This window comes from Podarcis liolepis (genome assembly GCF_965112155.1).
Source record: "Podarcis liolepis genome assembly, chromosome: 7".
Classification (NCBI taxonomy): domain Eukaryota; kingdom Metazoa; phylum Chordata; class Lepidosauria; order Squamata; family Lacertidae; genus Podarcis; species Podarcis liolepis.
Window position 1 is genome coordinate 89670221 of NC_139561.1, and position 27064 is coordinate 89697284.

General features: G+C 53.3%; 2 protein-coding genes and 1 long non-coding RNA gene across 4 annotated transcripts in view; 2 read left to right on the top strand and 1 right to left on the bottom strand.

Moving 5' to 3' along the window:
* WDR87 (WD repeat domain 87) overlaps nucleotides 1-27064 on the bottom strand; it is a 175658-nt gene that overhangs the window by 103015 nt on the left and 45579 nt on the right. The gene's annotated exons all lie outside the window — the stretch shown is intronic.
* Nucleotides 1-27064, top strand: part of SIPA1L3 (signal induced proliferation associated 1 like 3) — a 108341-nt gene that overhangs the window by 65103 nt on the left and 16174 nt on the right. For both annotated transcript variants that reach the window (XM_083516103.1, XM_083516104.1), the window contains exons 5-16: nucleotides 1520-1694; nucleotides 2069-2172; nucleotides 3630-3787; nucleotides 4781-5357; nucleotides 6982-7256; nucleotides 14996-15226; nucleotides 15626-15787; nucleotides 17110-17261; nucleotides 19320-19429; nucleotides 19521-19909; nucleotides 23332-23550; nucleotides 26085-26247. In XM_083516103.1, the coding sequence (XP_083372229.1) occupies nucleotides 1520-1694; nucleotides 2069-2172; nucleotides 3630-3787; nucleotides 4781-5357; nucleotides 6982-7256; nucleotides 14996-15226; nucleotides 15626-15787; nucleotides 17110-17261; nucleotides 19320-19429; nucleotides 19521-19909; nucleotides 23332-23550; nucleotides 26085-26247 (2715 nt within the window). The remainder of the gene's footprint in view (nucleotides 1-1519; nucleotides 1695-2068; nucleotides 2173-3629; nucleotides 3788-4780; nucleotides 5358-6981; nucleotides 7257-14995; nucleotides 15227-15625; nucleotides 15788-17109; nucleotides 17262-19319; nucleotides 19430-19520; nucleotides 19910-23331; nucleotides 23551-26084; nucleotides 26248-27064) is intronic.
* LOC310712959 lies at nucleotides 20262-21368 on the top strand. The gene is made up of 2 exons (XR_014529042.1): nucleotides 20262-20717; nucleotides 21038-21368. It is a non-coding gene; the product is annotated as an uncharacterized lncRNA (long non-coding RNA).

Genomic DNA, 27064 nt, shown 5'->3' on the forward strand with positions numbered 1-27064 from the left:
TGAGACAGAGCATTCCACCAGGCTGGAGCCATCACTGAAAAGGCCCTGGCTCTGGTTGAAGCCAATCTAACATCCTTAGGGCCCGGGACCTCTAGGGTGTTGCTATTTATGGACCTTAAGGTTCTCCGCGGGGCATACCGGGAGAGGTATGCAAAATGGGGTGGGCATTGAGGGCTCTGAAAGGGGATGAGGCAGATTCCAGGAGCAGGAGAGATCTACTGGATTTGGGGACAGCCATCCTACTGCCTGCCGCTCCGCTTGCCTCGCCTCCAAAAGGATGTACGGTCATACCTTGGATCTCAAACGCCTTGGCTCCCAAACAAATCGAACGATCGAAACCCGGAAGCGAGTTTTCCGGTTTTCAAGCGGTTTTTGGAAGCCGAACATCCGACGCGGCTTCTGATTGGCCGCAGGACACTCCTGCAGCCAATCGGAAGCCGCGCCTTGTTTTTTGAACAGTTCCAGGAGTTGAACGGACTCTGTTTGAGAACGAAGATACAACTGCAGCAGATCTGGGAAAAGTTGAGATGAATGGGCAGCCGGAGAGATCAGGGGATCCCCGGCGAGGGAAGGTTGCCACATTCGGGACTTTGTGGTTTAGGGAAAAGTTGAGCAAGAGAAAACATGGCCGGGATGCAGACGATGGTGACGTTTGTTGTGGAGAAAGAGGAGAGATGGTGGTCATGCTCGAACCCCATGGGAAAAGCAGAGTGTGGGAAGATCCGGAAAAAAGTCATTCTTCAGGCATCAGACACAAACTCTGAAACTCATTTCCCTGGGAGTCAGGGATGGCCTCAACTTGGGTGGCAAAGATAGACAAATCGATGGCAGAGGAGACGACTGTCGAGGGCTGTGGGTCGCAGGGGCCTTGTTCTCCCTCCGCCGCTGTTCTGCTCAGGTCCTGCTTGCGGGATTCGCATTCAGGCCGCGGGCTGGCCACTTTGAGAAGCGGGGTGCCGTAGAGCAGACGACGTTTGTAGGTTTGCAAGAAGTTTTGTGAGGAGTATTATTGGAAGCATTGCAAAAATGGAGAAGGGGAAGGATGATTTGTTAAGAGATGTAAAGGCAATATAAAGTTAAGAAATGCATAAGAAGTGGTTAAAACGGTGGATTATCAGAGGTGCTGATGGAAGTCTAAAAAGATTGTATAAGTGATAAGTTTTGTGGTACATTTTATAATTTAAATGTTAAAATCAATAAAAATTGTTTTTTTAAAAAAAGAGAGAAGCGGGGTGCTGGGCTCCCCTTTGTGGCCTGTTCCAGCTCCGGTCTCAGTGCTCTGAACATGCACAGGTAGATTCAGGCGGACACCTTGCGGCGTTCCTCTGAGGACGCCCTTGCCTCCCTCCCCTGCTCGTGCCTTTCTTCCAGTCTGGGAAGAAGGACGCTGGCCCCGTTGCGGCCGGATCCTGCGACGCATGGCACGGGAAGTGTCTCTCGTGAGGCCTCTGCCCAGTGGGCTCCCCCTGCTTGGCGCTTCTCACCCGGCTGTGTCTCCCTCTCCCTTCTGCCCCTTCAGCTCTGCCGCAAGCACAAGGTGGGCGTCCTGTACTGCAAAGCCGACCAGAGCTCCGAGGAGGAGATGTACAACAACGAAGAGGCCGGCCCTGCCTTTGAGGAGTTCCTGGCGCTGCTGGGGGAGAAGGTGTGCCTGAGGGGCTTCGACAAGTATGCCGCCCAGTTGGACACCAAAAGTAGGTCCCTCTGGCCATTGGCTGGGGGCAGGTGGCAGGTCAGCAGGTCGGCTGGCTGCTCTCTGTTCCCCCGAAATCTCTCGTTCCCCAACTCTGCTCAGGGGAGGGGGAGGCTGTGAAGGCAGCCAGGAGCCACCCAGCCCACCCCTCCTCTCCACCCACTAGTCCCCACTTCTAGTCCCTCCTGAGCCCCTCTCCTGCTGGCTGGCCGGCCGGCTGCTCTCTGTTCCCCTGAAACCTCCCGTTCCCCAACTCTCTCTGGCTGCTTGGGGGGAGGCTGTGAAGGAGCCACCCAGCCCATCCCTCCCCTCCACCCACTAGTCCCCGCTGCCAGTCCCTCCTGAGCATCCCTCCTGCTTGCTTTTGCCTTCCAGCCGACTCCACGGGCACCCACTCTCTCTACACCACCTACCAGGGCTACGAGATCATGTTCCACGTCTCCACGATGCTTCCTTACACCCCCAACAATAGGCAGCAGGTACGAGGTGGGCTCCACGCAAGTGGGGGTTGCATTTTTTAAAAAGAAAATGACTTATTTCATCAGATTATAAGATGTGGGATCTTCGCTGCCTATTTTGTTGGTCCTGCAGCTTGCAGAACCGCCTTGTGTTCTAGCAACGTAGAAGAAAAGCTGTTAAGTTGTGGGCTACACTACATAACAAAAGCGGTGTGCAAATTAAAACGGAAAATGAAATTTACAACGTTGGGTCCCCCTGACCCCAGAGAGCAAGGAATGCCGGGCATGTTCTGAGGGGACGGCTGCGGCGTTCTGGGGGGTCCTGGCAATCCCACCTTCTTTGTCGCATATCCAGCGCCCCTTGGCTGGGTGTCCAAATGTGTCCCTGCGTTCAGGGATGCCCTCAGTGGCGCTGCCCTGCCACCACCTGGACCTCCTGAGCTTTTCTGCTCTCTTCTTCCCTCCCACCGGCACATCTGGATACAGAGGTCTATTGAGATTTGGGGCGTTGTTCTCGGCTTCCGTTATGTGTTGCTTTCTTACTGTCCTAATACTGCCCTAAACCTTATGTGTTTAGGGAAGTTTTTCATGTCTGATGTTATATTGTATTTTTAATATTTTGTTGGAAGCTTGTTAGTTAACTTGTGCAATGTCAACTTTACACGAATGGCGGCCAGTCAGTTGGATGCAAGCAAGGCAGAGAGCTTAAAAGCGCTGTTTGTGCTTGGAGCACATGGTGCAAGGCAAGCTTTTAAGCCAGGGGTCAGCAGCCTTTTTCAGCAGGGGGCCGGTCCATCATCCCTCAGACCATGTGGTGGGCCGGACTTGTTGTTGTTGTTTAGTCGTTCAGTCGTGTCCGCCTCTTCGTGACCCCCTGGACCAGAGCACGCCAGGCACTCCTGTCTTCCACTGCCTCCCGCAGTTTGGTCAAACTCATGCTGGTAGCTTCGAGAACATATTTTTCGAGACTATATTTTGAAAAAAATATATGAATGAATTCCTATGCCCCACAAATAACCCAGAGATGCATTTTAAATAAAAGGACACATTCTACTCATGTAAAAACACCAGGCAGGCTCCAGAAATAACCCAGAGATGCATTTTAAATAAAAACACACATTCTACCCATGTAAAAACACGCTGATTCCCGGACCGTCCATGTGCTGGATTGAGAAGGCGATTGGGCCGCATCCGGCCCCCGGACCCTAGGTTGCCTACCCCTGTTTTAAGCTCTCTGCCTTGCTTTTGGAGGCAAGGCCTGCTCCAGATAGAAGCTCAAGGACGCTGGCACAGGGGTAGTTTGAATATGTGCATTCTTGCACATATGTGGAGCCCTTGGGCCCAAACCCCCATACAGGATGCGATTGGACTGTATCGTTTGCACACGTGGCCCCTGGGTCTGGATGAAAATGCGTTTGAGGAACACTTCAGATGAATAACTGAGACCCCCTCTGTCTGCCTCCTCCTTCCTCCACCAGCTGCTCAGGAAGAGGCACATTGGGAACGACATCGTCACCATCATCTTCCAGGAGCCGGGGGCTCTGCCCTTTACCCCCCAGAACATCCGCTCCCATTTCCAGCATGTCTTCATCATCGTCCGGGCCCAGAATCCCTGCACAGAGAACGTTTGCTACAGGTAACACCCCCTCCCCGAAAGGGGCCCCAGGCTCATCCCACAGACTCTCTGGCAGAACCCTCAAATGGTGCAGTTGGAATGGGCTCCAGGGTCATCTAGTCCAACCCCCTGCAGTAGTCATTCTAGAAGGGTCTGGCAGCAGGGAGGAAGCCCCCCAGGCAGAGCTGACGCTAGTCAGGAGGAATGCTTATCCTGTGGGCCAAGTGAGCTTTTGAGGTGACCAGGGCCAAATTTGACGAGTGGGCGGGGCCACCTTTCCGCCCGTCACATGAGGTCACCATGACATCATGAGGTCATCATGATGGTCATCACGACCAGGTGTCTCCCCCTCCTGCTGTGACCAGCTCCCCTCCTCCCTGGTCTCCCACAACCAGGAGAGGCATGAAAAGAGCGGAGAGGAGGTTGGCTTCACGCAGGCTAAGCCTCTGATTGCTTGGGGGGGAAACCCTGGAGAGGTGGAGACTGAGACGGCTGTGGGGAGGTAGGAACTTTCAGTCTGGGCAACTGGGCAAGACCTACCAGAGGTGAACTGCTGGACTCATGAGGCCTGACCCTCAGCCAAGTCATGGACTTGGAAGGGACCCCAAGGCTCGTCCAGGCCAGGAATCACAAGTCTGTGTGTGTTTTTGCTAATAATGAGTTACCGTATTTTTCGCTCTATAAGATGCACCAGACCACAAGACGCACCTAGTCTTTGGAGGAGGAAAACAAGAAAAAAAATCTTCTGAATCTCAGAAGCCAGAACAGCAAGAGGGATCGCTGCGCGGTGAAAGCCGCAATCCCTTTTGCTGTTCTGGCTTCTGGGATAGCTGCACAGCCTGCATTCGCTCCATAAGACGCACACACATTTCCCCTTACTTTTTAGGAGGGAAAAAGTGAGTCTTATAGAGCAAAAAATACGGTAATTCCCATGGTGTGATTTACTGCCGGCTGGCTCCTGCCTTCTGCTTGGTCCAAGCTGTGCTTTCCCCCTCTCTCCTTCCGTGTCCCCAGCGTGGCCGTGACCCGCTCCAAAGACGTTCCTCCCTTTGGGCCAGCCATCCCCAGCCGAGCCGCCTTCCACAAATCCGACGTCTTCCGGGACTTCCTGCTGGCCAAGGTGATCAACGCCGAGAACGCGGCCCACAAGTCGGACAAGTTCCACACCATGGCCACGCGGACGCGGCAGGAGTACCTGAAGGACCTGGCGGAGAACTGCGTCACCAGCACGCCCATCGACTCCACGGGGAAGTTCAACCTGATCTCGCTGGCCTCCAAGAAGAAGGAGAAGACGAAAGCCCGGCCGGGGGCCGAGCAGCACAGCACCGGGGCCATTGCGTGGCACGTGCAGGCGCAGGATTACACCCAGGGGCTGGAGATCGAGTGCATCTTGGGCATCTCCAACGAATTTGTCGTCCTCTTGGACCTGGGCACCAAGGAGGTGGTCTTCAACTGCTTCTGCGCGGACGTGATCGGGTGGACGCCGGACACGTTCAGCATCAAGGTCTTCTACGGGCGTGGGGACCACATTTTCATCCGGGCCCTGGAGAGCAACCCGGAGGACATCAAGGAGATTGTGCAGCGGCTGAAGGTCAGTGACGTCCACATTAAGTCAGGATAGCAACCTTGGATCCTTGGGCCATTTGCTTGCGTGCGAGGAGCGGATGGGGGTTTGAAACCAAGTTGGGAAACCAAGCCTTATTTAGGAGTGGTAGAGGGAGTTGGGGGAAGAGAACTGGGGGGTGATGTGAGAGAATACAGTGGTATCTCAGGTGACAGATGCTTCAGGTTACAGACTCCGCTAACCCAGAAATAGTACCTCGGGTTAAGAACTTTGCTTCAGGATGAGAACAGAAATCGTGCGGCGGCAACGGGAGACCCCATTAGCTAAAGTGGTGCTTCAGGTTAAGAAGAGTTTCAGGTTAAGAACAGACCTCCAGAATGAATTAAGTTTTTAACCCGAGGTACCTCTGTATCTGAAAGGCTGTCCCATGGAAGTTTTCAAATGAGCCAGTGTATTCAAATGACAGGAAAGGAGATTGCAACTAAAGGTTAGGAATGGTCAGAGCCGTTACAGAGAAATCAAGATAATGAATGTTTCATGAAAGAATGGAAATGGTCTACTGAATATTTACAGATAAATTGCAAACAGGTAAAAACATTGGCAGGGTTATTGTGATAACCTGCAGTTTCATAAGGGTATATATTTAAAGTAGATAATTAAATGAGCAAATTAAATGAATTTGGATATGCAGAAGATATTAAAAAATAAATTTCAGGAACCACAGAAAGAGGGGGAAGGAAGTCAAGCTTTGAAACGTTAAAGTGATTGTAAAATTAATGATAGGTATAAACCTGAAAAGTATAAATAAAAAAAATTATGGGGGGCGGGGAGGAAATGAGATTGCGACTAAAGTTTAGGAATAACTTTGTGATGGTCAGAGCCGCTGCAGAGCGGAACTGTCTCCTTCGGAAGGTGGCAGTGGCATGCGGTTGGTGGACTGGGGGGCTAGACTAGTCCCCTAAATGTTCCCAGTAAATTAAGGTAAAGGGACCCCTGACCATTAGGTCCAGTCATGGCCGAATCTGGCGCTCATCTCGCTTTATTGGCCGAGGGAGCCGGTGTACAGCTTCCAAGTCATGTGGCCAGCATGACTAAGCTGCTTTTGGTGAACCAGAGCAGCACACGGAAACACCTTTAACCTTCCCGCTAGAGTGGTACCTATTTATCTACTTGCACTTTGGCGTGCTTTTGAACTGCTACTTTGGCAGGAGCAGGGACCGAGCAACGGGAGCTCAGCCCGTCGCGGGGATTTGAACCGCCAGCCTTCTGATCGGCAAGTCCTAGGCTCTGTGGTTTAACCCACAGCGCCACCTGCGTCCCTCCCAGTAAATTAATAAAGTGTTAAAGCCCGGTGCCTCCTTCCCAGAGCCTGGAAAGCTTCTGCCCGGGTTAGGGAGAGAGGCATGATGCTCACATGTGGACCATTGAGACATCACAACAGCACACACGTGTCCTGGCAAACCAGTGCCTCTGGCCCTAACCGTTCCCCTACGAAAAATTTCACCGCCTGCCGCTGGAAGATGGGGTGTTCATTGGAGTTTCTTAAGCAGAGGTTGAGCGGTGATTCCTGCAATTCGGGGGGTTGGACTAGATGACCCTCGGGGTCCCTTACAGTTCCACTCTTCTTTGCCCCTTCCGACTCTTTCCCTAGGTCATGACCTCTGGCTGCGAGACGGTGGAGATGACGCTGCGCAGGAACGGTCTGGGGCAGCTGGGCTTCCACGTGAAGTTTGACGGGACGGTGGCCGAGGTGGAGGACTACGGCTTTGCCTGGCAAGCGGGGCTGCGCCAGGGCAGCCGGCTGGTGGAGATCTGCAAGGTGGCCGTGGTCACGCTCAGCCACGACCAGATGATCGACTGGCTGCGCACCTCCGTGACGGTGAAGGTGGTCATCGTCCCGCCGCACGAGGATGGCGTCCCTCGCAGGTAATGTTGGCCTTGCTTTGCGTCCAACATCTGGCAGGCTGGCAGAAGCAAAAGGATTCCTGTGGCTCCACACAGAGGTCTTTTCTGCACCAAACCATTGTGTTGTGCCAAGAGGACGCAGCCGTGCCCATTGAGTGGCCTCGCATGGACCCCTTTTGCACGCTTTTGCTCCCGCTGCTCATCGCAGAGCTGGCAAGGGCTGTGGAAGCAGTGTTGTCAGTGTCTGATGTGCAAGGCATGAGGCTGGTTCGGGGTCCCTGGCAAACAGGTTGTGCAGCCTCTGGTGGAGGAGAGCCCACCTGCTCCTGAGGAAGGGCCGTCCTGAAGTTCAGTTAGACTGTTGTTTAGTCGTGTCCGACTCTTTGTGACCCCCTGGACCAGAGCACGCCAGGCACTCCTGTCTTCCACTGCCTCCCACAGTTTGGTCCAACTCATGCTGGTAGCTTCGAGTACACTGTCCCACCATCTCGTCCTCTGTCGTCCCCTTCTCCTTGTGCCCTCCATCTTTCCCAACATCAGGGTCTTTTCCATGGAGTCTTCTCTTCTCATGAGGTGGCCAAAGTCTTGGAGCCTCAGCTTCAGGATCTGTCCTTCCAGTGAGGACAGGGCTGATTTCCTTCAGAATGGATAGGCTTGATCTTCTTGCAGTCCATGGGACTCTCAAGAGTCTCCTCCAGCACCAGAATTCAAAAGCATCGATTCTTCAGCGATCAGTTAGACCAGTGTTTCCCAACCGGTGTTCCGCGGCACACTAGTGTGCCGCCAGACGTTGCCTGGTGTGCCGTGGGAGGGAGGCGGGCGAGTCGGGCGGCGAGACGCGGGGCGGCGGCGGCGAGCAGCGGCCGCCCAGCGCGGGGCTCTCGCCGTCTGCCTGGCTGGCTGCCTGCCTGACGCGCAAACCCCCGGCGCAGGCGCCCCGCTTGTTGACACGGGAGGGGAGGGGGGAGAGGAAACGCTGCTGGTGTCGCTGCTCCTCGGCGGCGGCTCCTCCTCTCAGCCCGCCCTGCCTATATTTGCACCAATCCCCGCCCACTAAAGCATTCGCGCCTCCCAATGGGAAGCCTTGCCGGGCGGCGGGTGCTGCTGCCTGAGAGTTCTGAAGCCACGTCCACTTTCCCAGAGACTGGCAGTTCTGAGGGATCCAGGGCAGGGCCGGCGCGCGCGCGCTTCTTGCTGCCCGGGCGCTTGCTCTAATCCCGCCTTCCCTGGGAGGGAGGGATGGCGGTGGCCGCGAGCGTCCGGGGTGGGGCGCGCGCTGGCTCTCCCTGGCGGGCCCCGTGCCTGGCGTTCTATCAGTGCGCCTCCTCTCTCTTTCCCCACCCATCCTCCACGTGCTGCGCTCTAACCCGGAAGCAAATTAGAACACGCCCCCCGTGTGTGGTGTGTTTTTTGTGCTGCTCCTCTTTTTTTAGGGCTTTTTGGCGGCTTTTGGGACGGCGTCGAGGGGTGGCCGCCTCAGCTGCCGCCGTCCCTCAGTCCCTCGCTCTGCTGCCTCCTCCCACCCCGGCAAGGGGGAGGGAAAAAACTTTCACTTTTGTGCGTCCCTCCCGGCGTGACGCTGCGCGCTGACGTCACGGGGCGGGGCTTTAATGGTGGTGTGCCGCGAGATTTTTTCCCGGTAAACAGGTGTGCCGTTGCCCAAAAACGTTTGGGAAACACTGAGTTAGACTACATCTCCCATATTGGCCATGCTGGCTGGGACTGATGGGAGTTGGAGTCCCAGCATCATTTGGGTGGCGCCCAGGTCTCCATTACTGTCCCCGTGAGTGATGGGCAAGACTTGTGGCTGATGTTGCAGTGGACGCTCAGTTCTGCCTCAAGCAACATACCCATTTAGGCCTGGGCGCTGTGGGTTAAACCACAGAGCCTAGGACTTGCCGATCAGAAGGTCGGCGGTTCGAATCCCTGCGACATGGTGAGCTCCCATTGCTCAGTACCTGCTCCTGCCAACCTAGCAGTTTGAAAGCACGTCAAAGTGCAAGTAGATAAATAGGTACCGTTCCGGTGGGAAGGTAAACGGCGTTTCCATGTGCTGCTCTGGTTCGCCAGAAGCGGCTTAGTCATGCTGGCCACGTGACCCGGAAGCTGTACGCCGGCTCCCTCGGCCAATAAAGTGAGATGAGCGCCGCAACCCCAGAGTCGGCCATGACTGGACCTAATGGTCAGGGGTCCCTTTACCGTTAACTGTTTGCTGTTACGGTTTTTATTAATTGCCCAGCCTTCACCCTAATGTCCCAGTTGCTGCAGGCCCAGGAGGTCTCAGGGTGTGTGGGGAGGTGGTCGCTCGACCTCGCCCCTTGCCCCGAGTGGTGGAGCAGCAGGGAGAGGGAAGTTTGGGGATCTTGTGGCCTTTGTCTCCCTAGCGCAACAGATCCATGTTTCAAAAGAGACTTCTTGCAGTTTGGGAAGTGAGAGAGAAATGCCTTGAGAAATGTGTGGTGGGTGGATGAGCGATGAGGGGAAGCCTAGAAATCAGAAAAGAGGCAGGGTGGAGGCTCAGTGTTGTCTAAAGGTACCCCTGACCGTAAGGTCCAGTCGCGGACAACTCTGGGGTTGCATGCTCATCTCGCTCTATAGGCCGAGGGAGCCAACATTTGTCCACAGACAGCTTCTGGGTCATGTGGCCAGCATGACTAAGCCACTCCTGTTAATCTGCATCTGCTACGCTTACTCAAGAGTCTTTGGTGAGGGACTTGATCAGTGGCTTTTGGAGAGTCTTAAGTACACTGTACTTCCTGCATCACCCTTTTCCATATGCTTGTAAAGGTAAAGGACCCCTGACAGTTAAGTCCAGTCGTAAACGATTCTGGGGTTGTGGTGCTCATCTCACTTTACTGGCTGAGGGAGCTGTTTGTCTGCAGACACCTGCAGACGGGTCATGTGGCCAGCATGACTAAGCCGCTTCTGGCGAACCAGAGCAGCACACGGAAACACCGTTTACCTTCCCGCCGGAGCGGAACCTATTTATCTACTTGCACTTTGACGTGCTTTCGAACTGCTAGGTTGGCAGGAGCTGGGACCAAACAACGGGAGCTCACTCCGTCGCAGGGATTCGAATCTCTGACCTTCCGATCGGCAAACCTTAGCCTCTGTGGTTTAGACCACAGCGCCACCCGCGTCTCCCCAGTGTTGTCTAAGCGCCCCATAAACCAATCAGAGCAAATGCTCAGTGAAGATAAAGACTCAATAAATACTGACTACCATCTAATCTCTGCAATAAGCTTTGTGCACGGAAGTCAGAATGGCTGGGTCAACGTTTGGATTTTGCTAATTCAGTACACCCCCACGATCTTGTTCCTGGTCAGTCACTGCCAGTTCCAGCTCCCCCTAAACACATGTCAAGTGAGGAAATATCTTGAGCCAATGGGCTTCACATTACTCTAGTTTCAATTCCTCACAATCCCTTTTTGCTCCTGTATGTGATCTGTAAATTTGACCCTTGCTGCTCTCCTCCAACTCCAGGTCATTTGTGAACAAGTTAGCAAGCAGAGGCCCAGGGATTTTCCGTATACCTCCATCCTGTTCCCTGGTTCTCCTGTTCCTTAACCAGTTACCAGTCCATGGTGGAATCTAGACACATATAAAAAACCGCTGTGGAAATGCTTTTTTTTCCATACTGAAAAATGTATTGAATTCGCCATAAGGCTAACAATCGCCATCTAGTGTCACATTTGTTTATTGCACTTTACAACACACTTACAAGGTTATATCACCCCTTTCCATGTGCTTATAAAGGTAAAGGACCCCTGACAGTTAAGTCCAGTTGTAAACGATTCTGGGTTGCGGCACTCATCTTGCTTTACTGGCTGAGGGAGTCGGTGTTTTTCCGCAGACAGTTTTTCCGGGTCATGTGGCCAGCATGACTAAGCCGCTTCTGGCGAACCAGAGCAGCGCACGAAAACGCCGTTTACCTTCCTGCCGGAGCGGTACCTATTTATCTACTTGCACTTTGACGTGCTTTTGAACTACTAGGTTGGCAGGAGCTGGGACCGAGCAACGGGAGCTCACCTCATCGCGGGGATTTGAACCGCTGACCTTCCGATCGGCAAGCAAAAGAGGCTCAGTGGTTTAGACGACAGCACCACCCACGTCCCTATGCTTATAGAACCTAATAATAATAATAATAATAATAATAATAATAATAATTGATTTATACCCCGCCCATCTGGCTGAGTTTGCCCAGCCACTCTGGGCTGCTCCCAACACATTAAAAACAGAATAAGATGTCAAATATTAAAAACTTCTGTAGAGGGTTGCCTTCAGATGTCTTCTCAAAGTCAGATAGTTGTTTATTTCATTGACATCTGATGGGAGGGCGTTCCACAGGGCGGGCGCCACCACCGAGAAGGCCCTCTGCCTGGTTCCCTGTAACCTCACTTCTCGCAGAGAGGGAACTGCCAGAAGGCCCTCGGAGCTGGACCTCAGTGTCCGGGCTGGACGATGGGGGTGGAGACGCTCCTTCAGGTTAGCCTCCAGGGGGTTGGACTAGATGACTGTAGGGTTCCCTTCCAACTCTACAGCTCTAGGATTCTGTGACTTGACCCTGAAGAAGCCTTGCTGGCCCTCCTCCAACAAAACTTGTTCTTCCAAAGGCTTGGCCATTCTGTCTTGGGACGATGCTTTCCGCCCGTTTCCCGGGAGCAGAGGCTAACAGGGAGCGAGGACGGGTGTGCTGACACCCTACACAGGACTGACTGCATTGCTCAGGAATGTGGGCTCCCTGGGGGGGGGGGGAATCAGGGCCGCACCCTGCATTGCTGGAACGTAACCATGGCGGCGTACAGCTGTTTTGCGCCTGAGGAGTCTGGGAGAGGAGAGCGAGGAGCCGTTTCAGATGTCGGTTCAGGATTCAGATCCGCTCCTGGCCTCCCAGTCACCAGAGCAGGAGGGAACAGTCCCTGGCTCAAGCGCAGGTTCGGGGGGGGGGGGAGGGCAGCACAGAGCCCGGCCCCTGCGCATCATCTCTCCCAGGTTGTAGTCAGTGGATGCTTGGGGGCAGTCGTTGCAAGACCGGTTGTAGATGTCCTGTTTCTTACTGAGCCCACTCTTATTCTGGTGAGCGAGATGTCCCCAAGTCGGCGGGGGGTAGAGATGGAGTTACCGTAGTTTTTGCTCCATAAGATGCACCTGACCATAAGACACAACTAGTTTTTAGAGTAGGAAAACAAGAAAAAAAAATTGGAACGAAACAGCGGATGTATGATTTTTGTGGTTCATGCTGTGGCCACAAACATGTGATTTGACGGTGAGTTTGGGGTAGCCGAATGCAAAAATCCTGAGAATCCATGTGGATCCGTGCTTTGTAACCACATTTTTGCGCCATTGCATGATCTGCTTTTCGCCCCTGGGCAATTCAGCTCCAGGGACCACGCATTCGCTCCATAAGACGCATAGACATTTCCCCTTCCTTTTTAGGAAGAAAAAAGTGTGTCTTACGGAGCGAAAAATACGGTACTTCTGGTTCTTTAGCCATTGTCCTCTTGACATTGATCCTGAGCTAAACAGCACCCGAATGCTTCTTGCCAGAAGGCAGCATGGCCAAGCAGTGGGGAAGAGTTTACACATGGACCCTTTGTGGGGGTGGGGGGGGGCGCTTCTCGGTTTGCATGCCACAGCTGACCACAGGCAGGTCGCCGACTCAGCCTCCCATCTGTAAACATTAGTGTTGTCATTGTTGTGGTTGTTCAGAGGTTTATTACCTGCCCTTCATCGGCACGTCCCCAGGGCAGCTCACAACACTTTAAAACCTAGAATTAAAAGCAGTCAGAACAACTAATGGCCATGGGAAGAGGGTGCGTCCCGCAGACACGCATCTCAGGTGTGACTTCAGCATCCGGCCGGAAGCTGCGGGGAGGGAATTCCTCAGCAAGGGGCGAAGGCGACCTTTGCGGTTCCTGTTTTTTAAGCGCTTTGGATGTCAAAAGCTGTGTTTGCCGCGAGCGGGGTGAGGACGGCGAGCGTTCCATGCTGGCTTTTCCCAGACTCCCCTTTTTGGGAAGTTCTCCACCCTGTGCGGCCCCTTTCCGCTCCCGCCTGCGAGTGGGCTGCTCTTACTCATCTCCTCTAGAGGAGGCGGACGCATAGAGCCTGCAAAGAGTTAAGTAGCATCCTCTCGAGCCCCAGCTGTGCCCTTGGCCTCTCCAGCTTCCTGCCTGATTCGCCAGGTGTGGTTGGGAGAGCAAGTTGAGGCACCCCTCAGCTTGCCGGCAAGTCCGCCCTCCTCCCGCCCCCCCCCACCAAATTGCCGGTTCTGAACGGAGTGCATGAGCACAATGGCTGAACTGACATTGAGGCGGCTGCTTGCCCTTCCTCTCCACGGAGCCGAGGGGGTGGGCAGTGGGGCTCTCCCAGCAGAGGCAGGTATTGGCGGCCCTGAAATTTGAGTGGGGTGGTCCTGTCGGGCCCTTGAAGCCAGGGTGTTGCCGGGGGGGGCAGATCTCCCTGCCAAGGCTTGTTGCCAATGACTTCATCCTTCCCAGCACTGCTTTTTGGAGATCCAGCTGGCGGAGGGAGGAATCAGATGCTCGCTTTTGCTAGAGACTTGCCTGGGTGAGTGAAATCTGCAGCTCCGTGTGCTGTGCCCCCCCCCACGAGCAAACAGTAGCACCCCAGAGGAGTGGGTGCAGACCCACCTGGCCAGGGGAAGCCCATCACGAGGCGGTAGGCTGTCTCCATCCTCCGACGGAGCCTAGCCCTTGCGGCTGTCCCTCCCGTTCTGAAATCCAGCCTTCCTGCCGCGCTGGAAGTTCTGGTTTGGTGCAGAGGTGGCCCCTGGCCTTGAACCCACCTGGGGTCTCCCAAGAGAGAGCCAGAAAAGAGGGGCTCCTTTTAGAGTTGGAGGGCAGCCCAGAGACACATGCTGGATGGGGGGAGTGGAGTGGACTGTGAGTCATGGCAAGAGGTCTTCGCAAAAGGTTGACTCAGCGTGATTCTTTGCTTCCGAGAATTGCATGGAAGTTCTTACATCGGGCCATTGGAGGATCGGAGCTGCAAAGTGTGTGTGTGTGTGTGTGTGTGTGTGTGTGTGTGTGTGTGTGTGTGTGTTTTGGGGGGGTCAATGAGCACAGCTCCCCACCGTCTCTCTGAGCACATGTCTCTCTCCTTGTTTCATAAGCCGCACATCTTGGCAGCCCCTGCCATGTGCATGACTCAGGTAACCGAAAGTCCTTCCTCATGCAGCTCAGTGTTGGACTGCGGAACTCCCTCCCACAGGAGCCAGGGATGGCTTTAAAAGAGGATGAGAGAAATCCATGGAGGAGACTGGGAAGGCTGTCAGTGGCTCTTAGCCAGGATGACTGTGCTGTGCCTTCACAGTTGGAGGCAGTGATTCTCCTGAGTGCTAATTGCTGGAAGTCACAGGAGATGGGGACAGGGCTCTTGTGCTCGGATCCCGCTTGCGGTTTTTGGCCCCTGTGAAAACAGGAGTCTGGGCCTGATCCAGCAGCTGAGCTCTTCTTACTTGTTATTGTGGAGCCTCCAGGTCCAGAGGCAGTCTATCACGATTCCTGGGTTCTTAGGGGTACCTGGTCACCACGATGACAGGATGTGGGGCCAGACGGGCCCTCTTGGATCTGGTTACATTGCCTCTGGCCTGGTGGAGGCCATGAGGGCCAACTTCGATGGCTCTAAAAGGAAGAGTCGGAAGGGGTGCGGAGGGTCATCCAGCCCAACCCCATGCTGTGCGGACGGTGGAGAGCTTTGCTCAGTGCGCCTCTGCTCTGCTCTCTCTCCCTCTGCAGGGGCTGGGCCGAGTCCTTCAAGATGAGCACCCTGGAGGCCAAGGGGGAGCAGGAGAGCCTGCCGGTGGGCTACCGGCCCCCCTACCGCAGCAACTCCGCCTGGCAGTGGAGCAGCTCTGCCCCCCACGGCTCCTCGCAGCCGAGCCACGGCCAGTCCCAGTCCCTGACCAGGACCCCGAAGCAGAGTGCCGTGGCCCCTTACCGAGAGCCCCAGCCCCAGCATGGCAAGAGGTGAGGAGGAGGAGGATGGTCGGGCACGGGGGGGGGCGCTTGGCTTGCTCATTTTCTCTCCCCCCCCCGGCAGCCTCGCCCTCCTGTTGCTGCTGCATCCAACATCTTTGCAGCTTCCCAAGGCGCCTGCCGGTGCCCTTTGGACGGTCCTGCCGCAGAGCGCATGTGCCCTGTGGGTCATGACTCAAGCTCTTTCCTTCTCCCATTGCCTCCCCCCCCCTTTGACTAATTGCTCCATTATCTCTCTCTGCTGAGGATGTTCAGAAGAGGCTCTGGCGTCAGGCACATGTGCAGAGCTGCCTGCCGAGGCGCTGCTGGGCACCAGGGAGAGCGCTGAAGTTCCTCTTCCTCTTCCTGATACATCTCTCTCTCTCTCTCTCTCTGCCTCCCCCCTTCCAGGCCAGTGAGCTTCCCAGAGACCCCCCCAGCGCTCTCCTCCTCGCAGCCTGGGACAGAGAGGATCCTGTCCTATCGCCAGCCCTCGGGCAGCTTCTCCATGCCAGGCTCTTCGGGGGCAGCGGCGGGGGCGGCCTACACTCGCTACAAGCCATCTCCGGAAAGGTAGGCACGGGGGAGGGGCAACCCCAAGGGGGTCTCTGCACATCTCAGGTGGCAACCGGGCAAGGCCCTGCAGTGAGGGGGGAAGAAGGGAGAGGGTTCGATTCTCAGTGCAGAGAGAGTTTGGGACCCCAGTCCTGGGAGCTCTGGTTGGGGGGCAGCAGGGCAGGGGGCTTCACCCATCACTCCGCATGGCAAGCAGCTGCGAACAAAATCAGGGCAAGAAGTAAGAAAGCTGCAGAGGCACCTACCTGCTAACAGCGACGTCCTTGCTTGGCACAGGTTTTTCTTAGCGCTCCAACGTGTGACAAAAAGGTGCCAACTGGCAGAGAAGGTTTGGCTGGCACTTTGTGATACCCTGCGAAGTGGGCGGGTGGAGGTGTTTGGGTTGGGAAAGGGCATTTTGCATCCTCCTCCTTTTTTCCTCTTCGTTCCACTTCACGGCGACTCCGTGCAAACGGTGCCCGCTGCAAAATGCTCGGATGCTTCTATGCAAGGCCCCACCCTGAGCAGGTCCTGCCGAGGTGGGGGGCATGAGCCAGACGGGCAGCGCTTGGCGTGTGGAGGAGCGATGGGTCACCCTGGCATACGCTGGGCCGTTTCGGGGAGGGCAGTGAAAGGGTCGAGCCAGGAAGGGGCAGCAGGCTGAGCTTGAGGCGCTGGCTGGCATGGTGGCATGGTGCCCGAGAGAAGCATCCTCTCCCTTTCCCCAGGGGTCTGTTGCTGCCACTTCATCCGGCCTGGTTGGCATTAGCCGTCGGCTGGCACGCCTGGTGCAATGGGGACCCTCGCAGGGCACCATTCACGGCCACAGCACCCGGGCCCTGCTGCAACCTCTCCTTCCCCTCTTGCCCTCTGAAGCTGGAGAGAGCAGGAGGGTCTGGGGAGTGGGCTGTCCTAGCTGTCCCCTGCCCGCCTGACTGGGGAAGAGGGCATCTTCTTCCTCTGGCTTGGCACTTGACTTGAGTCTTCCGCTGCAGCTCCTGCCCCGAGAGGTCTGGCCTTGGAGCGTTGCTGCTTTGGGTGTGTGTGTGGGGCTGGAGAGCGGTGGTTAGGGGGCTGTGTGTTGAGCCTCCCCTTGTCCCTTCTGCTCATCTCTTTCTGGGCTGTGCCTCCGTTGCCTGGGCCACCGAACTGAGGAGCGCTTCGCGTCTTCATTCCCCTCCCTCCCTCTTCTCCCCCCTGCCACAAATTTGGTATTTTTAAAACCTGCTAATGAACGGGAGGCAGGCTTGGGTGGTGTTATTCGCCCCCCCCCCCAGCATCAGTTTGCCTTCTTGAGCTGCCGCCTGCCTCATTCCTTCTCTCCTTTCTCTCTCTCCCAGTTCCACACACAGGTATGCAGCCCCACAAGCGCAGCGGCCCCTGATGCCCTTCGACCCCCTCTATGCCCACGAGGCGGCCTCCAACGGGGACTCCTGCTCCTCCTCCGGTGGGGTGGCCAGCCAGGAAAGCACCATGGAGAGGCCCAAGCCTGGTAAGGGGGAGCGGGGCTTCTGGGGGGGGGGCGGGTTGTGGGAGTGAGTTGGGTTCAGCCAGGGCCTTGCAGAGCTAGGCAGAGGCCCGGGCCAGGTAAATAATAATAATAATAATAATAATAATAATAATAATAATAATAATAATAATAATAATTAATTTATTATTTGTACCCCGCCCATCTGGCTGGGTTTCCCCAGCCACTCTGGGCGGCTTCCACAAAGACCAAAAATACACTAAGATGTCACACATTAAAAGCTTCCCTAAACAGGGCTGCCTTCAGATGTCTTCTGAATGTCAGGTAGTTGTTTATCTCTTTGACATCTAATGGGAGGGCGTTCCACAGGGCGGGTGCCACTACCGAGAAGGCCCTCTGCCTGGTTCCCTGTAACCTCACTTCTCGCAATGAGGGAACCACCAGAAGGCCCTTGGCGCTGGACCTCAGCGTCTGGGCAGAACAATGGGGGTGGAGACGCGCCTTCAGGTATACTGCTCCCCCTTTTTTTTTACCCTGGGGATAACTGAAGTCTTATAAATAAGTCAGTATATAAATAATTTTCACAAAAGCTATGCTGACAAATAATTTTATTTCAAGGCTTGAATCGTATCTGCATATAAAGACAAAATGGAAAATATAGATGAAAATGCTGACCGAGCCCCTTTTGGAATCGGAGGCCCGGGCCAAGTGGTCTATATGGCCCCCCCCCTCTGTCTGGGCCTGGGCTCAGCCCTTTATAGAATCGTAAAATTGGGGAGTTGGGCTCCCCAGAAGTCATCTAGCCCAACCCCTGCAGTGCAGGAATTGCAACTCAAGAAACCCTGACAGGTGTCTCATAGCTGCCTTTGGTGCAGCTAGAGAGACCTGGGGCTTCTGAGGACGCAGCCATGGAGCAGGCGGGCGGGAGGTATTTGGGGCAGGCTTCTGGTGGTTTGTCTAAGGATGCTGGGAGGAAGGGGGTGTTCACTTGCCTGCCCCACCCCCTGGTCACCTGCAGGTTGAGACTATGCTCCCATGTGGGTGATTTGGGGATGCAACCAACCTCACAGGGTTGTTGTGGGGATAAAGGGGAGGGGAGGTGAACCATGTACGGCACATTGATCTCCTTGGAGGGAAAAGTGGGATCTAAATGTGATAAATATCCTCCACCAGGGACAGGGCCTTCTCAGTGATGGCTCCGACCTGGTGGAATGCTCTGCCACAGGAGACCAGGGCCCTGCAGGATTTAACTTCCTTCCTCCGGGCCTCTAAGAGAGAGCTATTCCACCTAGCTTTCAATTTGAACATAGCCTGATCTTTTATTCCCCTTCCTTCCCTCCCCCTCCCCTTTTTATGAAGATCACCCGCTCTGGGATCCCACAGCTAATTCTCCCCTGGTCTCCTCACTGGCCCAAATAGGACTAATTTAACCAGCTAGCTAAATCATCTAATGTTGATTGGATGGATTTCCCCCCTAAATTGATTTTTGAATTTATTGTTATTCACATTTTATACTGCATTTTATGCTGTTTTTTGTTGCATCACTTAAGTGTTTTAAATTTGTTGTTAGCCACCCTGAGCCCCGTTTTCTGAACAGGGAAGGGCGGGGTATAAATAAAAAAATATTATTATTATTGTTATTATTAGAAACAATCATTCCTAGCTCTGTGCTGGCCTAGGAGCAGCCCATCCTATGAGACCAACGTGGCAGCGCTTGCCCTGGCCTCTGGGCAAGGAAAGGAGGCTTCAAGAGGGAGGCGCAGGCCTGTCGTGCCTGCCCTCTGCCAGCGAGCCTCAGCCCCTTCTCTCACGCCTTGGACCAGGCTGAAGGGTGCCCCTCTCACGGGACCCAGCTGTGCTTCTGGAAGCCGCAGGAGGGCAGAGGGTTGTGTGTTCGAATGCTGCTTGCGGACTTCCCCTTAGGCTTCCCCTGGCCCTGATCTAGCAGCCAGAAATCCGTTCTTGGAAGTCGCTGGAGCATGTGGCAGGCTGGTGTGTGTGTGTTGTTGTTGTTGTTTTTGTGTGTGTGTGTGTGTACAAGGGGCTCTTTCTGAAGGTGTGACTCCCGGCTTCCCTTGGCAGAGCCTCTTTGGCACGTGCCAGCACAGCCCAGGGCGTCGGCACCGTCTGGCAGCAAGCGGCCGAGCAGGCAAGAGCTGGCGGGCAAGGACTCTCCCAACCGGCACTCCAAGGTGAGCTGGGGTGGGCGCTGGCGGGGGGACCCCCTCCCCGCAGAGGCCTCCCCCTCCGCAGGCCTGACGCCCTTGCTCTCCCCGCTTCCAGGGCGAGGGGCAGTACTCCAGCAGCCATTCCAGCAGCAACACGCTCTCCAGCAACGCCTCCAGCAGCCACAGCGATGAGCGCTGGTTCGACACCCCTGACCCGGCCGAGGCCGACCCGGACCCCCTGGCCAAGGGGGGCTCCAGCGACAGCGGCATCGACGCCACCAGCGCCAAGTCCTCCTCGCGCAGGGACAAGCCCGCCAACAAGGCCCCACCACCCTTCGGCGGCGCCCTGCACGAGGCTGCAAGCAGCGGCAAGCGCAGGGAGGTGTCCCCGGCCGTCGGCTCTGGCGGGCAGAGCTGGGGCTACCACGGCCCCAAGGCCTTTGGGGTGGGCTCAGGAGGGGCTACCCGGGGCGACAGCGGGAACCACCACTTCAAGCAGCCAAGGTGAGCGGGGACTCTCTGGGGCTGGCCCCCTCTCTCCCAGGTGCCCCTGCTAGAACTATAGAATTGTAGTTGGAAGGGAACCCAGGGCTCTGCAAGGCCTTCTTGCTCCTCCCTGTCCCTCTCGAATAACAGAAAGGATGGTGCTGTGATGATGATGATGATAATCATAATCATAATATTACTATTATTTATACTATCCTGATAATCATATTATTATCATTATTATCATTATTATTATTATTGCAGTGGTACCCCGGGTTACAGATGCTTCAGGTTACAAACGCTTCAGGTTACAGACTCCGCTAACCCAGAAATAGTACCTCAGAGAACAGAAATCGCTCAGCAGCAGTGGGAGGCCCCATTAGCTAAAGTGGTACCTCAGGTTAAGAACAGTTTCAGGTTAAGAATGGACCTCCAGAACAAATTAAGTTCTTAACCCGAGGTACCACTGTATTTATTTATTTGGTTTTTCAGATCAAACTTTTACAGTCAAATATCCAACATACAACACAGAAACAAGATTCCAAAGAATCTCCTGGACTTCCCTCCTTTCCTTTAACTAATTATTATTATTATTTATATCTCTGATCCGACTGGGTTGCCCCAGCCGCTCTGGGCGGCTCCCAACAAAATATTAAAAACGCAAGAAAGCACCAATCATTAGGAAGTTACAGGACTGCCTTGCAGGTGTCTTCCAAAAGTCAAATAGTTGTTTATTCCCTTGACATCTGAGGGGAGGGCATTAATCAGGGTGGTGGTGTTTTCATTGTCATGATTCTGCATGTTTTTATATAGATACAGCTATTCTGTTAACGTTTACAGTGGTGCCCCGCAAGACGAATTCCTCGCAAGACGGAAAACTCGCTAGACGAAAGAGTTTTTCGTTTTGGAGGTGCTTTGCAAAACCAATCTCCTATGGGCTTGCTTTGCAAGACGAAAATGTCTTGCGAGTTCCTGCGGGGTTTTTTTCCTTCTCCCCCCCTTTTCTAAGCCGCTTATCAGCTGATCCGATCAGCAGATAAGCCGCTAATAGCGTTAATCCGCTAATCCGTCAATGGGCTTGCTTCGCAAGACGAAAAAACCGGAAGACAAAGAGAATCACAGAACGGATTCTTTTCGTCTTGTGAGGCACCACTGTAATTGTTTTCAACTATTGCTTTCCCCCTTCTGTTTGTGGCTGTTCTTACTTTAGCCGTAAGCCTCCTTAAAGTCCCCGTATGGGGAGAAAAGTGGGATATGAACAAATATAATAATGGTGATGCTTAAAACATGCACCGTGGAAAAACATGTTTTTAACCCTACGCCACCCAACCTCCTCCCCCAAATCACCCCCAAATGGGCACCCTAAAACAGCAGCCCCTCCTGCCCCCTGGTGGCCATTCCCCACAAGCACGCCAGGTCCCAGGTAGCAGTCTTTAACATCAGCAGTCAGGAGTGCTTAGCCCTGTTTTTGAGTTTCTGCCCTGTTTTTGAGTTTGTTTAAAACTTAAAACAGCTTATCTCGTATTCCTTTGTAAGTTTTTCTTTTTGTAAACTCAGGGAAGCGTTTTAGCCCTGCTCTTGAGTTTGCTGGGAATCATTGAAAACCATTTAAGGTTTACAATGTTCTCTTAAATAGGGCTATGTTTTAAAACTTGTCGTTGAGGTTTTTATACCTTCTTTGTAAACTCAAGGAAGCGTCTCAGCCCTGCTCTTGAGTTTGTTTGATGTCACTTAAAATCATTTAAGGTTTAAAATTCTTTATTTCCTTCTGAGGAAACTGATTAGTTCAGTGAAACGAGTTTTGTAGCCGGCATCTCGTTAAGTCTTTGGTTAATTTTTCCTTAATTTTTCCATTTTTTGTTATTCTATAGTCCAGGGGACAGCAACCCGCGGCTCCGGAGCCGCATGTGGCTCTTTTACACCTTTGCCGCGGCTCCGGGGTGGATACTAGCGAGGGGAGGAGGCGCATTGTGCGCCCCGACACTCCCCACTGTGGCGGGCGCTGTACTGGCTGTGACGTCGCATGGGGGCGGTGCGTGCGTTAGTCACGCACCGTCCCGACGTCACCTTCCCGCCCGATTGTGGCTCCCAGTTTTTTTTTCTTCGGAAACAGGTCCAAGTGGCTCTTTTTGTCTTAAAGGTTGCAGACCCCTGCTATAGTCCATTACCTCTCGTTTCAGGGATTTTCACGGCAATTCTTTTGTTTTGCTTTGTGTAATTTCTTGGTTCCCTGGCTGTCTTTTTTTCACAGGTCCCAGGTAGCAGCTGAACGAACATGACCCCTTTGGTCAGGTGGCCTCTCCCCAAAGAACTCCTGCCCCCTTGCAGGGGAGCTGCATGTCTGTGCTGTAAACAAAAATTGCTCTTTTCCGTTATGGGGTATCCAAGAACCCATATAGAGTCCTTACATGGGTTCTCTATTGGTAGGAGAGAATAACAGAGGCCAAGCAGAGACTATTGAGAAGCAAAGCAGCTAGTAAGCCTGATCTTTATTGATCTGTTGCAACAGGGTGCTCCCCTCACACGCAGGAGAGGAAGAGGACCCAGAACAATGGCCTGCAAGGCCTTATAAAGACTATTGAAATTGCCACCCTCTAGATCAAGACCACCCCCAGAAACATCACATACATCACAGAAGGGGTGTAACCTAAGACCACCCCTCAGATACATCATATCTACATCACAAAAAAGGCGGTCTAAACAGAAATTTAAATGTTGTTTTTCTCCTGTCCTTGTTTATCTCCTGTCTGGCAGGCTACTTGATTGGATTGCCTGTGGAGCCTGGCCAGTCTTTTGGAGTGATAAATACAGTGGTGCCTCGCAAGATGAAAAGAATCCGTTCTGTGATTCTCTTCGTCTAGCGGTTTTTTCGTCTTGCGAAGCAAGCCCATTGACGGATTAGCGGATTAGCGCTATTAGCAGCTTTTAGCGGCTTATCTGCTGATCAGATCAGCTGATAAGCGGCTTAGCGGATTAGAAAAAGGGGGGGGGACCAGCAGGAACTCGCAAGACATTGTTGTCTTGCGAAGCAAGCCCATAGGAAATTCGTTTTGCGAAGCACCTCCAAAATGGAAAACTCTTTCGTCTAGCGAGTTTTCCGTCTTGCGAGGCATTCGTCTTGCGGGGCACCACTGTACTTAGTTCCTGGGCCAGGTCACAGGCTCACACCCTATTCAAACACAGACATACCCTTAAGACAGGATTTGTGAAGGAAAAGACAATGGGGAGGCTTTTCCACTTTGACCATGCAGAGAAAACATTTGCTCAGTTTAGGAATCAAAATGGCTTCAGGTCGGTCTTCCTGTGCTAATCTATGTACGTGCAGTTATGAACATTTCCATATATGCAAAGACCTCAAAATTCCTATCGCATCTGGCAATCTCTGCCTGTGCCCCCAGCACCCTCCCCATAGCGAACTGAGCCTCCTCTCTGTTTTTCAGCAGCAGCAGGGCCACGTACCCCGCCCAGGCATACAAGGCGCCCCCGGCTGACGCCACACGGGGCCCCCACATGCCGCAGTCCAGCTCCTTCCAGCTCTCGGCCTCCGTGCCCAAATCCTTCTTCTCCAAGCAGAGCGGCAGGAACAAGCACCTCCCGGCCGGGTGGAAGAGGGGCGAGGAGACCCCCGCCAGGCCCACGGCCTTTGCAGACCCCAAGAAGTGAGTAGGGGGCCTGGCCTTCTCCTTCTGCTGGGTAGGGGGGGTGGGAAAGAGGGAGGCGCATCCGAAGCCGTTGATTTTTGAGGTCTGTTTAGGACTCGCCCCCTGGAGCATGCAAGGCAGAGGCAAGGAGGAGAGGGTCTCTGAGCATGTGCAGACACCTCACCAGCCCTCCTGCCTGGGGTTGGGGGCTAGGGGGCAGACAGACAGATCAGCCACAGCAGCCCTTGAATGGATCAGCTCCCGTTGGACGGGTGAAGGCGGTCCTGCTGCTCTGAGGCTTGGCCTGCATCCGGGGTGTGGTGGCTCCTGAGGTTTTGCTTCTGGAAGGCCAATGAAGTCTGTGCGACTGCCATAAAACTTAGGGAACAAGCTGTACTACTGTTGCAGGAATTTATGTATAGGTTGGGGGGGTTTGCCCCTCCAGCAGATATCATGCACATGCAGCCCACTACCAAAACCAGCACAATCACTTGTGATTTGTCCCCACAAAACACTTCATCACAGTTTCTTCCTGCCTATTCCAAGGGCTTCTGCTGCACAATACCAAATGTAAGAATTCACTGATAAATGCATCTATGTACTGGCTCACTGGAAAACTTCAGAAATTCATATAGACCTGTGAGCTCAGTTACTCAGCAACCCCTCTGCCTGAGTGATAATCCCTGGCATCCTGATACCTGAGTGCCAGACAGGTAGCCATTCCAGAAATAACAAACTCAGATGAAGAGAAAAGGGTGTGATTAACTTGGCTGGGAAACAGGGAAATGTAAAGATCACTTTAAAGTTCTCCATCCCTGGCTATGCGATTCTCAGTCATGTCAAAAGTCATATATCCTTTCAGCCATCAAATACAGCTTTATTTGTAAATATATATTTTTTCAACTGTCTATTTACCAGCGCAGCTTTTTCTGACTTCATTCCAATCTTCCAATCCAGGCTGTTGTCCAAGTTTATCATTTAATGTTTAATGACGCAGCAATTCCCAAGTTGTTAAATCACTCCAATTGTCCAAACCTTTCTTTTGAGATTTAATGACTCAGTACCTTCCACGTTGTTGAGTTGTTACTATAGATTATTGGGCAGACTGTTTGCAATATTGCAATGTAAAGGAACTATAATCCACAGATATAAGTCATTTGGCGATCGATCAGCCTTCATGGAGACCACACAATCCCCCCCTCCAGGCCCTAGTAGGGGGGCTGCTAGACATCCATTCAGCCTTATCTCTTGCTCATAATGAAAAACTTCTGCAAACAGCTGCACTGTATGTTGTCCCAAACTGTTATCTCAAGTCATTACAAAGTCAGCCAGCAAATACTTCCTGCTTCCCTCAAAAAAGGGAGGAATTCTCATTTTTCTGTACAGTGGTGCCCCGCAAGTCGAATGCCTCGCAAGACGGAAAACTCGCTAGACGAAAGAGTTTTCCGTTTTGGAGGTGCTTCCCAAAACAAATCTCCTATGGGCTTGCTTCGCAAGACGAAAATGTCTTGCGAGTTCCTGCAGGGTTCCCCCCCCCCTTTTTCTAAGCCGCTAAGCCGCTTATCAGCTGATCCAATAAGCTGATAAGCCGCTAAAAGCCGCTAATAGCGCTAATCCTCTAATCCGTCAATGGGCTTGCTTCGCAAGACGAAAAAACCGCTAGACGAAGAGAATCACGGAACGGATTCTTTTCGTCTTGCGAGGCACCACTGTACTGCGTCGTATTAACAAGTGCCATCTTGTTTCTTCTTTTATATTTATCAAATCTTTCAAGTCTAAGTAAAGCTGCACAGTTGAATACTTAATTATAAATAGAAGTCCATCTGTACTCTTTTTTTTAAGAAATTAAATTTCTTGATGAGGTTTGGCATAGAAAACCAATTGTAGATATTAAGAATAGAAAAAGGACGTACCAAACACCTCCGTAATCCAAACGCCATCGTGAGAATCTCTTTGAAGTCCGAGCTTAAACACCTGGGACTGTACAGTTCTGCAGGTTTTTTCTTCTTCGGTCCAGACTATGTCTGTTTGTTGTCCAAATCCAATTATTTTATCAAACAGATATTTCCGGCTATGAGAGTGATTTCAGAGAGTGCCAGCCGTGTCGTGCTCTGAGACCCAGTGTCCTGCCGCTTGCACCTTGATGCAAGCTGACAATCTCGGACAATCTACAAGACAGTCCTCCCCCACCATGGGGAGTCTGCCAGGGCTAATTACCCCCATATCAGCCCTGAATTACCGGCACGGCTGGGATCCGATCGTATGGGAGTCAGCCATTTCCCACCGCCGGAAACTGGAAGCCCTTTGCCCCTTCCTCTCTTAAAGCCACCCAAGTTGGTGACCCATCGCTGCCTCCTGTAGGAGGGAGTTCCACAGATTAACTCCGCTTGAAGGAGGACTTCCTTTCACCTGTGCTAAGTCTCCCAACGTTCCCTGAGTTCTACTGCTAGGAGAAAAACTTGCCTCCTGCAAAGCTGCCTCTCCCCAAAGTGAAAAAGCCCCGAATGCTGCAGCCTTTTCTCTCCATCACCCCCTTTTCTCTCTCCCCCCAGGCAAGTGGACCTGAACACCAAGAACGTCTTTGGGCAGCCGCGGCTAAGGGCCTCCCTGCGCGACCTCCGCTCCCCACGCAAGACCTACAAGTCCACCATTGAGGACGACCTGAAGAAGCTGATCATCATGGACGGCGGCTCCGCCGAGCAGGAGAGGGATTTGGTGAGTTTGGGAGGAAGAGGGGGACTGGCAGCACGCAGAGTCCAGCAGACACACAACTCACTGCCTAACTTGCTGTATTTTTCGCTCCATAAGACGCACCTGACTATAAGACGCACCTAGTTTTTAGTGGAGGAAAGGGGGAAAGCCCTGGTTTTGGGGATATCAGCTCACAGTTGTGCAGCTTCCTTTGCAAAGGGGAAAAGCCCCCTTTTTTGAGGATCAGCCCAAAGTTGTTGAGCTTACTTTGCAAAGGGGGAAAATCCTGTTTCTATGGGGTTCAGCACGCAGTTCTTCAGCTTCTTTAGGAAAGGAAAGGGAGCTGTTTCTACATTTTCCAGACAGATACAGTGGTACCTCAGGTTACATACGCTTCAGGTTACATACGCTTCAGGTTACAGACTCCTCTAACCCAGCAATAGTGCTTCAGGTTAAGAACTTTGCTTCAGGATGAGAACAGAAATTGTGCTCCGGCGGCAGCAGGAGGCCCCATTAGCTAAAGTGGTCTTCAGGTTAAGAACGGACCTCCAGAACAAATTAAGTACTTAACACGAGGTACCACTGTAGTCTAATCAGCCAGTCACATGTCGCTGGGGAAACAAACGGCCTCTGTCTGCAGAACATTCAACAATGGAGGGCAGGGCAAGGGGGCAGGGCTGGAAAGGGAACCAGCGATTGACCACACATTTGCTCCATAAGACGCACAGACATTTCCCTTTACTTTTTAGGAGGAAAATGTGCGTCTTATGGAGCGAAAAATACAGTGCAGTGGTACCTTGGGTTGCGAACGGGATCCGTTCCAGAGCCCCGTTCACATCCT